Below are 15808 nucleotides of genomic sequence, written 5' to 3' on the forward strand. Positions count from 1 at the left end.
CCAAGTCCAAAGTTCCCACCAGAACAGTGGGTTAAGAAGAGATAATAAGTGTGTGTACACTTAAAGAGTTTTCATTATTACTCGCTTTTATCAGTGCCGGGTGTGAGCACCACCCTGTAGTCACACACTGTATAAGAGTAAAAAACACAATTGTTGTAGATATAGGAAGTAGCTGTACAAAGAGATGTATATGGCGTGTTCTCCTATTATGTCCTTCGGCCCACATGAGTCCTATGCTGCAAATGTTGTCACTTAGAATTCATTCTTCTAAAAGGGTGGATGTATTTATGCTATTATCACATATTGCGAGGCCGAACATATCTTATGAGTCCATTACTGAATGCCTGTCGATGCTTCACCCTGGGGTCCCATGAAGGGTGCCCATTGTGTCTTCACTATTAGCTCGAGCCTTTGTTTTCCGCTCACCAGCCCTCCCCGGTTCTTCTGATGTTATTTCTCACATGGCCACTCATATTCAATAAGTCTGTTCTCTATATGTATCCATTTGAGGCTCTCCAAGGGGGGATTTAGGACCGTTTCGTTCTCGTAATATGGCTGGGCCTTTGTTTTACCCCACCGACCCCGGTATATTCCTCTAGTGTGAATATATAGTCACAGGGAGGTCGGGCAGACAAAAATTTCCTCTCACCCTATGATGAAGCATGCCACAATTTATGGGTGAGGACCTTTTTTTACACATGCATGTTGAACCCCTAGGGTTTTTACACCAGGTATATTTTTCTGTCCTCTAGTCTGAATATAATAAGCACCATATTGAGCCTGGGCTTTGGAGTTATTATAGATGTGTTTCCAGTGTGTTGGCTGCATTTGATATAGAAAACTGAGGGTCTAGCGAGTCCTTGTCTTACCTGTCACTTTATCTGTCACCTGGCCACTCTTTTACCTGCAGCAGTTGTCTTCATGTGTAGTGCTTGTCATGCTGCATAGCGAGAGGAAGATTAAAGGATTATCTTTGCTCCTGAGAAACTAAAACCAGTCTCAGGTTCTGACAACATTAGCCAATGTTTTGCTGTGTGCTAAGTCATTTGTTGACATTTAAGGTACGTTTTCATTCATTTTAAAATCAGTGCCAATATTTTGCCTCTGTCCACGGAGTCCCCCCGAAGTCTCTGACTCAGACTTGGCCTTATTGGGAGAAGGCTACATAAGCTTCATTTATAGGAAAGTCACTGAGATGAGGCACATTATTTCCACATCTGTATGTGTGTTGTTAGATATATCTGTATATGTTTCAGCTTCTATATTTCTAAATACACACTGGGAATTCTATTAATAACTTATTTTATGTGCATATCATATTGTTATTGCCCAGTTGGTTACACTCATTTTATGCTGTTTAGAAGGAATGAAAGCTTAGTGATCAGAGACAGCAACTCTGCAATAGATAGTGGGAAGCATAATGCTCACTCACAACAGTTTGCCCACATTGTGTACACAGTCCTTTTCAACAACTGCTTTACATTTTTTAAGGGGTGGTGCATATGCTTTAATTTTTTCCCTATTTCAAGGGGTAGAAGCAAATCCCAAGAATTATAAATGACAGGCATTGTAAGGATACTTATTGGATAATTTCTCCATCATATATGCATCAATAGCCCAAGGATGTTGCTTCTCCTAATCACATGCTGCTCACTTTTCCCACCTGGTACATTTTTAAAGGGTCTTTTTGACATTTTGTTAGCATGTCCTTCAATATTCAAGGGTTGCATTTGTAGGAAGTTGGCTCTGTATGTGCTATTTCAAAGTAAGGAATAGCATGCACAGAGTCCAAGGGTTCCCCTTAGAGGTAAAATAGTGGTAAAAATAGATAATACTAATGCTCTATTTTGTGGTAGTGTGGTCGAGCAGTAGGCTTATCCAAGGAGTAGTGTTAAGCATTTGTTGTACATACACATAGACAATAAATGAGGTACACACACTCAGAGACAAATCCAGCCAATAGGTTTTTATATAGAAAAATATCTTTTCTTAGTTTATTTTAAGAACCACAGGTTCAAATTCTACATGTAATATCTCATTCGAAAGGTATTGCAGGTAAGTACTTTAGGAACTTCAAATCATCAAAATTGCATGTATACTTTTCAAGTTATTCACAAATAGCTGTTTTAAAAGTGGACACAGTGCAATTTTCACAGTTCCTAGGGGAGGTAAGTATTTGTTAGGGTAACCAGGTAAGTAAGACACTTACAGGGCTTAGTTCTTGGTCCAAGGTAGCCCACCGTTGGGGGTTCAGAGCAACCCCAAAGTCACCACACCAGCAGCTCAGGGCCGGTCAGGTGCAGAGTTCAAAGTGGTGCCCAAAACACATAGGCTAGAATGGAGAGGAGGGGGTGCCCCGGTTCCGGTCTGCTTGCAGGTAAGTACCCGCGTCTTCGGAGGGCAGACCAGGGGGGTTTTGTAGGGCACCGGGGGGGACACAAGCCCACACAGAAATTTCACCCTCAGCAGCGCGGGGGCGGCCGGGTGCAGTGTAGAAACAAGCGTCGGGTTTGTAATGGAAGTCAATGGGAGATCTAGGGATCTCTTCAGCGCTGCAGGCAGGCAAGGGGGGGGTTCCTCGGGGAAACCTCCACTTGGTCGAGGGAGAGGGACTCCTGGGGGTCACTCCTCCAGTGAAAGTCCGGTCCTTCAGGTCCTGGGGGCTGCGGGTGCAGGGTCTCTCCCAGGCGTCGGGACTTAGGATTCAAAGAGTCGCGGTCAGGGGAAGCCTCGGGATTCCCTCTGCAGGCGGCGCTGTGGGGGCTCAGGGGGGACAGGTTTTTGTACTCACAGTCTTAGAGTAGTCCTGGGGTCCCTCCTGAGGTGTTGGATCGCCACCAGCCGAGTCGGGGTCGCCGGGTGCAGTGTTGCAAGTCTCACGCTTCTTGCGGGGAGCTTGCAGGGTTCTTTAAAGCTGCTGGAAACAAAGTTGCAGCTTTTCTTGGAGCAGGTCCGCTGTCCTCGGGAGTTTCTTGTCTTTTCGAAGCAGGGGCAGTCCTCCGAGGATGTCGAGGTCGCTGATCCCTTTGGAAGGCGTCGCTGGAGCAGGATCTTTGGAAGGCAGGAGACAGGCCGGTGAGTTTCTGGAGCCAAGGCAGTTGTCGTCTTCTGGTCTTCCTCTGCAGGGGTTTTTCAGCTAGGCAGTCCTTCTTCTTGTAGTTGCAGGAATCTAATTTTCTAGGGTTCAGGGTAGCCCTTAAATACTAAATTTAAGGGCGTGTTTAGGTCTGGGGGGTTAGTAGCCAATGGCTACTAGCCCTGAGGGTGGGTACACCCTCTTTGTGCCTCCTCCCAAGGGGAGGGGGTCACAATCCTAACCCTATTGGGGGAATCCTCCATCTGCAAGATGGAGGATTTCTAAAAGTTAGAGTCACTTCAGCTCAGGACACCTTAGGGGCTGTCCTGACTGGCCAGGGACTCCTCCTTGTTGCTTTCTTTGTTCCCTCCAGCCTTGCCGCCAAAAGTGGGGGCCGTGGCCGGAGGGGGCGGGCAATTCCACTAAGCTGGAGTGCCCTGCTGGGCTGTGACAAAGGGGTGAGCCTTTGAGGCTCACCGCCAGGTGTCACAGCTCCTGCCTGGGGGAGGTGTTAGCATCTCCACCCAGTGCAGGCTTTGTTACTGGCCTCAGAGTGACAAAGGCACTCTCCCCATGGGGCCAGCAACATGTCTCTGGTGTGGCAGGCTGCTGGAACTAGTCAGCCTACACAGACAGTCGGTTAAGTTTCAGGGGGCACCTCTAAGGTGCCCTCTGGGGTGTATTTTGCAATAAAATGTACACTGGCATCAGTGTGCATTTATTGTGCTGAGAAGTTTGATACCAAACTTCCCAGTTTTCAGTGTAGCCATTATGGTGCTGTGGAGTTCGTGTAAAACAGACTCCCAGACCATATACTCTTATGGCTACCCTGCACTTACAATGTCTAAGGTTTTGTTTAGACACTGTAGGGGCACAGTGCTCATGCACTGGTACCCTCACCTATGGTATAGTGCACCCTGCCTTAGGGCTGTAAGGCCTGCTAGAGGGGTGTCTTACCTATACTGCATAGGCAGTGAGAGGCTGGCATGGCACCCTGAGGGGAGTGCCATGTCGACTTACTCATTTTGTTCTCACTAGCACACACAGGCTTGTAAGCAGTGTGTCTGTGCTGAGTGAGGGGTCTCTAGGGTGGCATAAGACATGCTGCAGCCCTTAGAGACCTATCTTGGCATCAGGGCCCTTGGTACTAGAAGTACCAGTTACAAGGGACTTATCTGAATGCCAGGGTGTGTCAATTGTGGATACAATGGTACATTTTAGGTGAAGGAACACTGGTGCTGGGGTCTGGTTAGCAGGGTCCCAGCACACTTCTCAGTCAAGTCAGCATCAGTATCAGGCAAAAAGTGGGGGGTAACTGCAACAGGGAGCCATTTCTTTACAGCATTGTCTTGTGGTGTACTCTATACCCTAAAGTGGAAAATGTTCTGTTTAATTTAAGTCTCCTTATGAGACACACAACATTTAAATGAAGTAAAGTTATTCCAAACTAGCTTTTACCAGATTGGTGAAGTGTTCAATTAAAAGTATGCCAACATCCTAAACTCAACGAATTTCTGAATGTTAATCCTGTAAGTAGGTTTTGCAGGAGTAAACTACTGCAGAGCGGTCTATAACCTGACATGCTTTCCTGCAAATTCTATTGTATTGTAATTGCATTTACATAGCACTTACTACCCCTGGCGAGGCATTGAAGTGCTTTTTGCCAGGCAGCACATAAACGTTTTAAGGAAACCATTTCGATAAAACATGTTCTTATGGGTAATTTCACCTACAGGCAAAGTTGTGTGCCAGTTAAAAGCTTCATGTTTTACAAAGTTGTACAGCTGCCAACTTAACAAAACCTTGCTTGTAGAAATGTAAGTTCACAAATGCACACCATAGCAAACATATTCACATCCAATGTCTTTTTTGATGTATAAGGGCCATCTTCATCCTGCGCATAGTGAAAATTACCCAAAAGGCACTTGAAACTTGTTTGTGAGTCACCACACAAGTGACTGATTTGTCATTGAGCAGGGTAGGGTAATGCATTTGCAAATTTGAATTAAATCAGGTAATTGTTGGGCTTCTTTCCTTTCCATAGCCTTGTACAAGCAGTACTTTGAAATTTCTTTACAAAATTATTGCAAAGACGATCGCTTTTAGGCTCAAACTGTATTTACTATACATCACAGAAAATATCAGCATTTTACCAATTTGAGTAGGACACCAAGTTGGAGACAGCAAGAATTATTTCAATGTTGTTGTACAGTCTGTAGTCTATTTTAAATGACTTGAAAATGTAAGCAATTGCTAAACCATCAAGTATGCTTTTGTGGTGTATATGATATTAATTTGTGTTATGTTATGGAATTTACAATTATTGACATAACAAATAATAGATTTGCTGAAACAAAACCATCAGTTCTCGAATATGGAAGCAAAGGAACAGTTACTAAAAAGAAACCTCCATACAAGTTTTAAAATATTATTTTGCCTTTGAGCAGGTTACATACTGTTTTACTATCTCTAGAGTTATGATAAAGTGATGTTTTTATCCCTTCTCAAATACAGTTAATTTTCCCAGGGAGACTGACAGTGTGGCACACTCATATACTACAATGACCAAAAGGTGGACATACCTCATTGAACTATGAATCCTTTGTGAACTACAGCAATACATCACAGATTTGCATCATGTCTTTCTAAATAACGTTCAATACATTGTTGTTTACAGGCAGAGGCAAAGAAGCTTGAAGATGCATCAACGTACTTAAGCTTACCATCCACCAAAATAGAATTGGAAGAGAAAGGACATGCAGCCACCGGCAAAAGCATGCACAATCTAGGCAGCTGCACCATCAGCAAAGACTCCTTCCAGATTTCCACTCTGGTTTGTTCAACTAAACTTACACAGAATGGTAAGTTCTCTGAGGATCATGGCTTTTACAAATGGTAGTGTGTAAGGGAAACATTATAAACGTATCTCACAAACGCACAACCACTTATGGCCAAATTGAAAACAGATTGTTGTAGGGATTTCACAGAAAGGGAGTGGGACAGAGATTTTATGCACAAAGAAAAGGCCTCCACAATTACTAGAGTTCCACAAACTTACTTAACATACTACATTACACAAGCTTCACACCTAATGTTTAGTACAAAAATAGAGTTAATGATGCCAGACCTGTGAACAAAGAGTGGTTTTCATTGGGGAAATTTATTTTCTATTTAACTTGGACCTGCCTTGTAATTACTAGATTCTCTAAGCAAGTGTTCGTACATTTTGTCACCAATTGCTGTCTTCCAGTGAAGCTACTTCCACAGACATGTCTTCTGTTTATCTTTGTTTAAAACTAAAATGGGTAAAAGGGCAACAACACAGACACTATGATTAGCAAAGTGCATGACAACTATACATTGGATGGATCTCGTACCCCTAGGTTTGAAGACTAGTTCAGAGAAATGGAGGAAATATACAGGAGGCAAGGTAGGGTAACTAATTCAGGAATGGAAGTTGTACAAACAATACTCCCACACAGTTTATGCTGTACATTGATTATGATTGACAAAGTAAGGACAGTCACGTTTAATAAATGATACTCTATAGTGACTGGCATGTGTACCAATTTGGACAAGGGGAACATTGCAATGTAGTCCACTATGCACTGCTCCAAAACTGGTATTTTACTTGCTTTTCTTCTGTGATTCCATTGTTTTCCACATCTAACCCTCCCTTGCCGTCCTCCCTCATGTATGAATTGCCACAATGTGGTTGGGGGCCTCTGGACTGTACATATGAATGTTTATACCCCAACCTCTGTGTCATACAAACTTGTTTTAGAATCTGACTGGAACTGAACTCTACTTTTCTGTTGTCCAGCATCTGGGGCCTAGTGCTTGTACTAATTGATGTTTTCTTTTTTTCTTCTGTCACTTAATGACCATTAAAGACAGTTTGAAAAAAATAACATATCCCGTTCCATTGTTCACCTAGCCATGCGCATATTTTTCAAGTAAAATAACACATCACTTAAGAAAAGGCACTTCCTGCCAATGACTAATTTGCAATGCATCATTATTAAACAATATATAATTTCATTCTCTGTTGTACAGCTAAACCAAGTTTTATGTTAAATGAAATCACTAGATTTTTCCCAAACAACAGTGGTCATTCTTGTATTTCCTCATGATGTGCTCCTGTATAAAGTTAGAGTACAATCTCCTTTAACATTGTTTCTGCCTTCGTGGAAAATCTGTTCTTTTCAACTATCACATAAAATTAAACAAACAGGTGTTACAAAAACAAACCGTTTTATGGTATTGTTATTGAACACTTTAAACCAAATGCATAGACAAGAGACCTTTAATCTATAGTTCAGCCACTTGGGTTGATTGTGCCATACCTGTTCAGTACCCGATGTTGTAAGCCTTGTTTCCTAATGTAATGATAATACACATAAAGTAGCAATAATATGTACTGTTATATGAATCAGTAGTTGCACAGTGTACATGCTTTCATTAAGAAGGCTTCTGTTTTCCATAATCTGATTTTATTGTTCATGTTAGTTTATATTCTCCACCTTCGCCTTTTTTTCTTAGTTTGGGTGTAAAATATATGTTCTTTTTTAATGTTGGTGATGATAAAGCAATTTAGATGGTATGTAGACACTTAATAAAATTCCTCAACAATAATCGACTGTCTTTTTCATTCTATTTTGTAGTGGATCTCTTGGGATTGTTGAAATGGCGTTCCAATTTGAACCTGCTGCAGCAGAATTTGAGACAACTAATGAAAGTTGATGGTGGAGAAGTTGTTAAGGTAAAAACAAAACGGTATTTTCCTATGATGTACAACTGAACTCCCATTCAAACTCGAACATTGATTTGGGCTGTATACTCTAAAATATTCAAAGTAATACTTTAATTATTGCAGCCCTTATTTTCTTTTATTAATCACTAAGACAAAAATATATAATAGATAAGCATTTATGTCTGTGTTAAAGATGTGCCCATGCTCTCCAAATTGAGTTTCAAGTTTGGGTATCAAGCTTTGTATTGCTCATTCATTACACAACTTAGGGATCTACAACTGTTATATATAACTGTGTCCTCTTGTCAACCTCTGTGAACTTTATCACTGTTGAGGGATTCCAGCAACATCTCATGATGGTGGTTAAGAAATGAAGGACAGATACTGTCAAGGGAACCCTGATCAAGTGGGTAATGCCTTATTCTCTAATTTTTCTCCATGTGTAATAGGTTTGCTTTTTCCAACTGATTAGCTGTAATAAAATTGCCTCAATGAAATAAATTTGAAAGTCAACACTGGAGTCTCAACTGTGATGGCAGGTTAAGAACATATGGAAAATGTCAATAATTTCCTGTTGCTAGTTGAATCAGGCTTCAGACTGCTTTTTCGTTGATCGAGACCGAGTGGGTGACCTCTAAACAGTTGCCTTTACTGAACCTTTTCTCAGCTGGCATATCAGTCTTAGGGACTGTTTGTCTAGTTGGCCATCTCATTGGGGAAACAAGTTAAATCAAATAAAAATTGAGTTTTTTTCCAGGTGAACTGCTGGTTTTCATTAAAGCCCTGAATAAATGAGTAACAAAGAGTCTTTTTTAAGAATGAGAAATAGCATAATCTGCATAATCTGCTTTATTAAATCTTTCTATGGGAGTTCTGTGCAAAATATGAAGGGGTGCAAATCAAGCTTTCTTGTGTATTTTCTATTAATACACATTCACATATTTGCTTTTTCAACTTTAACCGATTGTGATTATTATCTAGTTTACCAGAGTATTCAGTAGCCTTTGATAACTTTCTCAGATCACAATTGTGAATAATACCAACAAAAAATAGTTGAATACTCTCACAGTTCTGAACTTATAAAAATGTCCTGCTCTTTGAAACAAGAAACTATCAAGCTGAATTACAGCATAACATTTTAAATGGTTAGCTTTCCATCAAACCTTTCTTATACTCAATGCACAAATCACAATGCATGTTTCCTTAACTTCAGTGATTGAGGGATAACATTCAGGACTGCATAGCTTATCACAGTGGTCTCCAATCACTCTAAGAAGAGTAGCCTCTGCTGATGATTATTGAAAGATCTCCCAGTAAGAATAGGGCAGAGGAAGTGTAATCTAAAAGGAATAGTGCAAAGTACAAAATAGCATAAAGTGCTTAGAGACCTCCCATCACATGGGCAACACGTTAAGGTAGAAAACCAAATCCCCATAACACTGCAGGCCACTAAATAGTAGATCACGTTCCTTCCTAGCCATGTAAGATAAAATCTAGACTCTGGTGCCTTTATCCAAATTAAATGAGTTGTTAAGAGTGGTGCGTATGATTGAGCCATTACTAACTCAAGTGCATTTATGATCCTTATTTCCTCTTCGAGAGTAAGTTGATTGTGCCCACATCATCAAAGAGATTACTTAATCCCAAATCTCTTAAGATGTTTTTAATTTATTTGAGCCATGGGATGGCTGTCCTATTTCCATGCTCAAGGCATTTCTCCATTATTTTGTGTGAGAAACCCAATTCAGGAGAGGACCAACATTTGATCCACAACAGAATGGGGGCTAGGCCTGTTATATCTTCCAAATAACCAATACCTAATTAATTATGGGTTATAAACCTAGGGGTGGCTGTAGAGGTCCCTAGCAGCCTATTTGTGAGTTTATTCTCCACTACCTGTAAAGCCTTGACCGTCGTATGCCCCCATACATCTGCCCTGTACAAACCTGTAGGAATGCTTTTGCTTTTATGAAGCGCAGTACTTTAATTTGAAGGCTTGTGTCTTGTGTATCAAGCCTTTTTGCATTCGCGAATGGAGCGAATGCCCGTTTGCGAATGCAAAAGTGCCTTTCAGTATGTATGAAAGGCAGTGGCAATGCAATTTTAAGGAATTGCTAAAATAGCGATTCCTTAAAATTGTGAGCCCGTTTAGAGAATCGCAATTTGTGATTCTCTAAATAAGAAATCGCAAATAAGGAATCCTTATTTGCGATTTTTTTAAGCACATGTATGAAGCTTTTCCTTAATGCGACTTGGGCATTAACGAATCCCAATTACCACCAAGTAAAACTTGGTGGTAACCATGTGCAAATTTTTTAAATGCATTAAAATGCATTTTTAAAATTGACATGTAACGCACACATGCCCATTTGGCATTTGTGCACCTTACATGTACTAAAATATTTTGTTGGAGTGCAGAAGAGGGGGCCTTAGTTAGTAATTCGCAATTTGGGAAATGCAAAAAATTAGCAAATTTGGGCCTACAGGCCCATAGGTGCGAATAGGGTCTGTATCGCAATTTGCGATTTGGTAATAGCATTTGCGGTTTTTAAGAAATCGCTATTACGGAATCACAAATATGATACATACCATTCTGCGAATCAGAAATAGCGATTTCTTAAAAATCGCTATTACTGAATTCCAAAAGGGTTAGATGATACATCTGGCCCTTAGTTTCTTGGCAAACCTAAAAATTGATTTGCATGAGGCCTCCATTGTCTGGGATCTCTGGGTTATTAACCTATCTAAAGGCATATTTTCATTTAAAAAAATGCCCAGATAACTACATTTTTTACTTTTGAGACTGGGATTTCTCCAAAATGGAATTTTTTCAACTGGGTATTTTTTGGACTACAGGTCATAACATAAGATTTAGTGTGGTTCACCTTGAGTTTTAGCTTCTTTATAAAAAGGTTAAAACCATCTAAAAGTGATTGTAGCCTGTTAGTTGTACGTGCGATTAAAACCGCATCATCTGTGTACAAAAGTACAGGAACTGGGCGGGAGCCAATTTTAGGTACATCAGATGTACAAGCGGTAAAAATAAAAGTGTCCAGTGCATTAATGGTTGCTAAAAATAAAAAAGGGGCCAGTATGCAGCCCTGTCTGACACCACAAGTGACTTGTATGGGGGGGGGGAGAGGTCATGCTGTTGGATATAACTTACCCTCATATATGTGTCACTATAAAGACTTTATAAAATATGCAATATGATGAGATCAATCTCTGCCAGCTCTAAAATATCCCATAATGTGTGTTATTCAGTAAGTCACAGGCGCAGGAGAAATACATAAAAGCCATATGTATTACCCCTTTCCTAACCTTAACAAATTTACAAAGATAGATTTAGGGCCCGCTGCATGGTGACTAAACCGGGGCGAAACCTGTATTGAGAAGAAAGAATTTTTAAGTTTTCTAATTTCGCTAAATATTCCCTCTGTAAAAATTTGTGTTAGGCATAGAGTAACTGGATAGGCTGATAATTTGCAGGAGAGTTTCTGTCACCTTTTCAGGTTGAGCATGGCAACGCGCAAGCGCTGCTTTTCCAAAGTGTTGGTATGTGTCTAGGCTTTTAACCACACCCACCTCACGCCCATCAGTATCAACGTTCATGGGCTTGCCCTTCAAAAATCCTTTGATGACATTGGTAAATGGTTTACGCTTGTCCCTCCTTTGGGAGGTTTTGTTACCGCCTTGGCCATCGCCCCTGTTACCTGGCTGATTGCACTTTTGCCGATAAGTTAGTCTGCGAACTAACTTCTTTTCCATTTTGTGTGTCTCTTTATGGTGGTGCTAATGGCGGCTGTAGCGCAGTGAATCAGCTCGCTTATGTGAAACTGTTTTACTTTATATTTTCAATTTATGTTGCAAGAAAAGTCTGGTTAGGAGTTTACGACTCTAATAGATCTAACTTGAGCAAATGCGAGACCCATTCCATTGCAAATGCTTGTTTAAAGATGGGAACAATTTGATATTCCCTCCATGACTCTATGGGCCCCCGATGATTACAGCTCTGAAGACATCTATGTTAAATGCTCACCTGGGACCCCATCTGGGCCTGATGCTTTTTCCGTCACAGAGCTCAAGGTTACCTTATGTACATCATCTACTGTAACAATCTTACTAAATTCTAAGAGATCTGAAAGTGAGAATATGGAAGCTGGTAGCACAGAGGACTCATTTTCATCTAGACGGGTTTAATAGTTTGGTAAAGTGCACAACCCATTCTCTTTTCAGTATGTCACATTCTATACCTGTTGGTGTTTTTGTTTGTGTAAAAAATGGTCGGTTCATGATCTCTCAAAAGGCCCTATTATCTTTTAAAACCATAGAACACTACAGGTTTTCCCATGCTTTAGTTCTAATATATCCCTTTCTTTTCTTGATGGCTTGCTTGTACTCCCTTCTTGCTATTGTAACTGCCGTACATCTAGGACTTCCCGAGTTTTAGTTTTAATATCTGCCTTTCTTTTCTCGATGGCTTGCTTGTACTCCCTTCTTGCTATTGTAACTGCAACTTGATCACAGGATAATGCGTTACTAATTCTTAAAAAATATTTATAAGCCTTGGTGCATTCAGAAATAAACCAGGATTTTGCTGGGAGATTCTCCCTGTCTTTTGTAAAGAAAGCATTCCAACACCGATTTGCATATCTTGCTATAACGGTTTTGGATGCACATTGATTTAACAGTATTCAAAAGACAACAAGAAATCTCTATTTGGTTATTTATATTAAGGTGTAAGAACCCTCTGTTAGGTTTAACTTGTTTCCACTTTCTTCGTATCCCTTGCTTGGTGCATACATTATGGTAAGATTGGCCTTGGCCGGTTGGGAAACTAGAAATGGGGGAACAAGACTAATGATTATGGTCAATGAATGATGAGAGGTATACTTCATATTTTGTGAATGGGAGGTTGGATCATCGGACAACAGGATGTAATCTATATTACTGCTTTTTCCTCTCCCTACAAAGGTTGGTACATCCACCTCACAGTCACTATTCAACTCTGATGTGCAAAGCAAATTGTTAGCTAGGATTTCACTTGTTAAAGCTTCACCTCATAGTGAGTGGTGGAAATGACCCACATCCTCTCCTTGGTCATCTGTAATTCCACAGACCTGGGACCCACTGTATGTGCACTTGGTAATTGTTAGAAATGGGGTCTTTGGTTGGCAGTCAGGTTATCCCCTGTCCAAGCAAGGACCCTTGCTCTAGTCAGGGTAAATGAGAATCACCCTCAGTTAACCCCCACCAACCTCCTTGGTAGCTTGGCACGAGCAGGCAGGCTTACTTTCAGAAGCAATGTGTAAAGTATTTGTACCAACACACACAGCAATACAGTGAACCACTACAAATTGACACAACACAGGTTTAGAAAAATAGGTAATATTTATCTAAACTAAACAAGGCCCAAATGACAAAAATCCAGCATACACAAGTCACGGTATGAATTTTCAAAAGAATAAGAGTCTTAATCCTTAGTAAACAGTGAGAATGCTGTTGTTACACAAAGTACCTGGTTAGCATCAAAAATAAAGCCGCACGGGGGAGAGTGTCAGAAAAGTCAGTGATGCATCGGTTCCTTACTCACAAACGAGGCCGCACGTCATTTCCTTCTCCGGTCTGTGTAGTTTTTCTCCCTCGCAAGAGAGTGCTGCGTAGATTTCCAGACGGGGCACCTCGGATCCGGGCAGGCTTTGCGTCGATCTTTCACGCCCATCGATGTTGTATTGAAATCCGGTTGCATGGTGTCAGAAAACCGTGCTGCGTGGGGTGTGTCATTATCAGCCTCCGTAAGCGTGCGTTGTGCATTGTTTCTCCAGCCACAATGCAGGTGGAGCGTCAATTTTAGCCGCAAAGCCTGCGGCACGTCATTTATCAGCTGCATTGCAGAAGGTGCATTGAAAACTTCCCCGCACAGTGGTGTTTGCATGGATTTCAGTACTTATCCACCAGCTCCTCCTTTCAAGGGCCCAGGGACTGTATGGGGCACCACCTGCAGGGCAGGAGTCTCACCAGAGAGTCCAGGTGCTGGCAGAGTTAAGTCTTTGATGGCCATGAGACTTCAACAACAGGAGGCAAGCTCAACTCAAGCCCTTGGAGATTCTTCTCAAGCAGGAATGCAAAACAAAGTCCAGTCTTTGCCCCCTTTCAAAGGCAGAAGCAGCAACTGCAGGATAGCCCAACAAAGCACAGTCACAGGCAGGGGCAGCAGTTCTCCTCAGCTCTTCTCCTTTGCAGAGGTTCCTCTTGATTCCAAAAGTGACCTAATCTTCAGGGGTTTTGGGTCCACTACTTATACCCCTTTCTGCCCTTTAAGTAGGCCAACTTAAAAGGAAAGTTTCTCTTGTTTGTAAGATCCTGCCTTGCTCAGGCCAGGCCCCAGACACACACCAGGGGGTTGGAGCCTGCATAGTGTGTGGCACAGTCCTTTCAGGTGTGAATGACCACTCCTCCCCCCCCCCCCAGCACCGATGGCTCATCAGAATATGCAGGATACACCCCGGCTCCCTTTGTGTCACGGTCTAGAGGAGAGGTGCAAACAGACCAACTGTCCGACTGATCCATAAAGGGAATCCACAAACAGGCAGAGTCACGGAATGGTTTAAGCATGAAAATGGCTACTTTCTAAAAGTGGCACTTTCAAACACACAATCTAAAAACAAACTTTACTAAACAATGTATTTTGAACTGTGAGGTCAGAGACCCTAAACTTTATTTTTCTATCTCCTCCCAAAGGGAATCTGCACTTTAATAATGTTTAAAGGCAGCCCCCATGTTAACCTATGAGAGAGGGAGGCCTTGCACAGTGAAAACCGAATTTGGCAGTATTTCTGTCAGGACATATAAAACACATTATATGTGTCCTACTGTTGGACATATACTGCACCCTGCCCATGGGCTACCTAGGGCCTACCCTAGGGGTGCCTTACCTGATATAAAAGGGTTATGCCTGCCAAGTGAGTACATTTGCCAAGTCGAATTGGCAGTTTAAAAAACTGCACACACAGACACTGCAGTGGCAGGTCTGAGCCATGTTTACAGGGCTACTCATGTGGGTGGCACAACCAGTGCTGCAGGCCTATTAGTAGCATTTGGTTTACATGCCCTGGGCAACTGTAGTGCACTGTACTAGGGACTTACTAGTGAATCAAATATGCCAATCATGGAAAACCAATTACACATACATTTTACATAGGAGCACATGCACTTTAGCTCTGAATAGCAGTGGTAAAGTGCCCAGAGTATCAAAATCAGCCTAAACAGAGTTCAGCACACATCAACAACCTGGGAAACAGAGGCAAAAAGTTAGTGGAAACCACGCCAAGGATGCCAAGTCTAACAGCACTCACCCAAATGAGAGAAAAACTGTTCCTTTCTAATCAATTCAGAGAAGGTGCGCTCTAAATCCGCAACAATCCCCTTGGGTTGTGTAGAGAAATAAAATAATAAAAATTGATTAGAAGAATACTACATACTGTGTGACAATTTTTAAATCTGATAATAATGGTTAAAGGTCAGCATCTTAAACTCAGAGTTCTTAAGGTAGATACCATAACTCAGAAACCCCCTGCCTACAATGGATGGAGTAGCGGGAGAGCAAAAGGATTTAAACCCATCAATAGCAACACAATCAAAAACCCTTTCCTGATAGCAAATAACATCAAAATGTTCAAGGAAAGATAATCATTCTTTGTTATTTCATTTATAGCTAGACTCTGCCACATTCCATGTAAGAAGCTGTAGGTTCCTGTTCTGCTTTGCAGGCTGATTTATTGGTTCGAGTAATAATTCCTCCTGTTTAGAATTGGAGCAGCACAGCCTAGTGGGTATTTTGGTATCAACTCTGGACTAATGGAAATAGATGTCTTCTCATATGAAGGCAAAGTTTTACTAGGAGGATTTAACCATACAGATTCCTCATATGAGTTAGTATTTATCAATAAGCATTGCTCAAGTTTAGGTATGGAGCGCCA

The 15808-nt window shown here is 41.4% G+C and overlaps 1 protein-coding gene across 1 annotated transcript in view; it reads left to right on the forward strand.

Moving 5' to 3' along the window:
• Nucleotides 1–15808, forward strand: part of DOCK1 (dedicator of cytokinesis 1) — a 1072828-nt gene that overhangs the window by 171833 nt on the left and 885187 nt on the right. The window contains exons 18-19 of the mRNA XM_069239713.1: nt 5754–5937; nt 7741–7838. Of these exons, the coding sequence (XP_069095814.1) occupies nt 5754–5937; nt 7741–7838 (282 nt within the window). The remainder of the gene's footprint in view (nt 1–5753; nt 5938–7740; nt 7839–15808) is intronic.

Source organism: Pleurodeles waltl, chromosome 6, assembly GCF_031143425.1.
Source record: "Pleurodeles waltl isolate 20211129_DDA chromosome 6, aPleWal1.hap1.20221129, whole genome shotgun sequence".
In the NCBI taxonomy this organism is placed as follows: Eukaryota; Metazoa; Chordata; class Amphibia; order Caudata; family Salamandridae; genus Pleurodeles; species Pleurodeles waltl.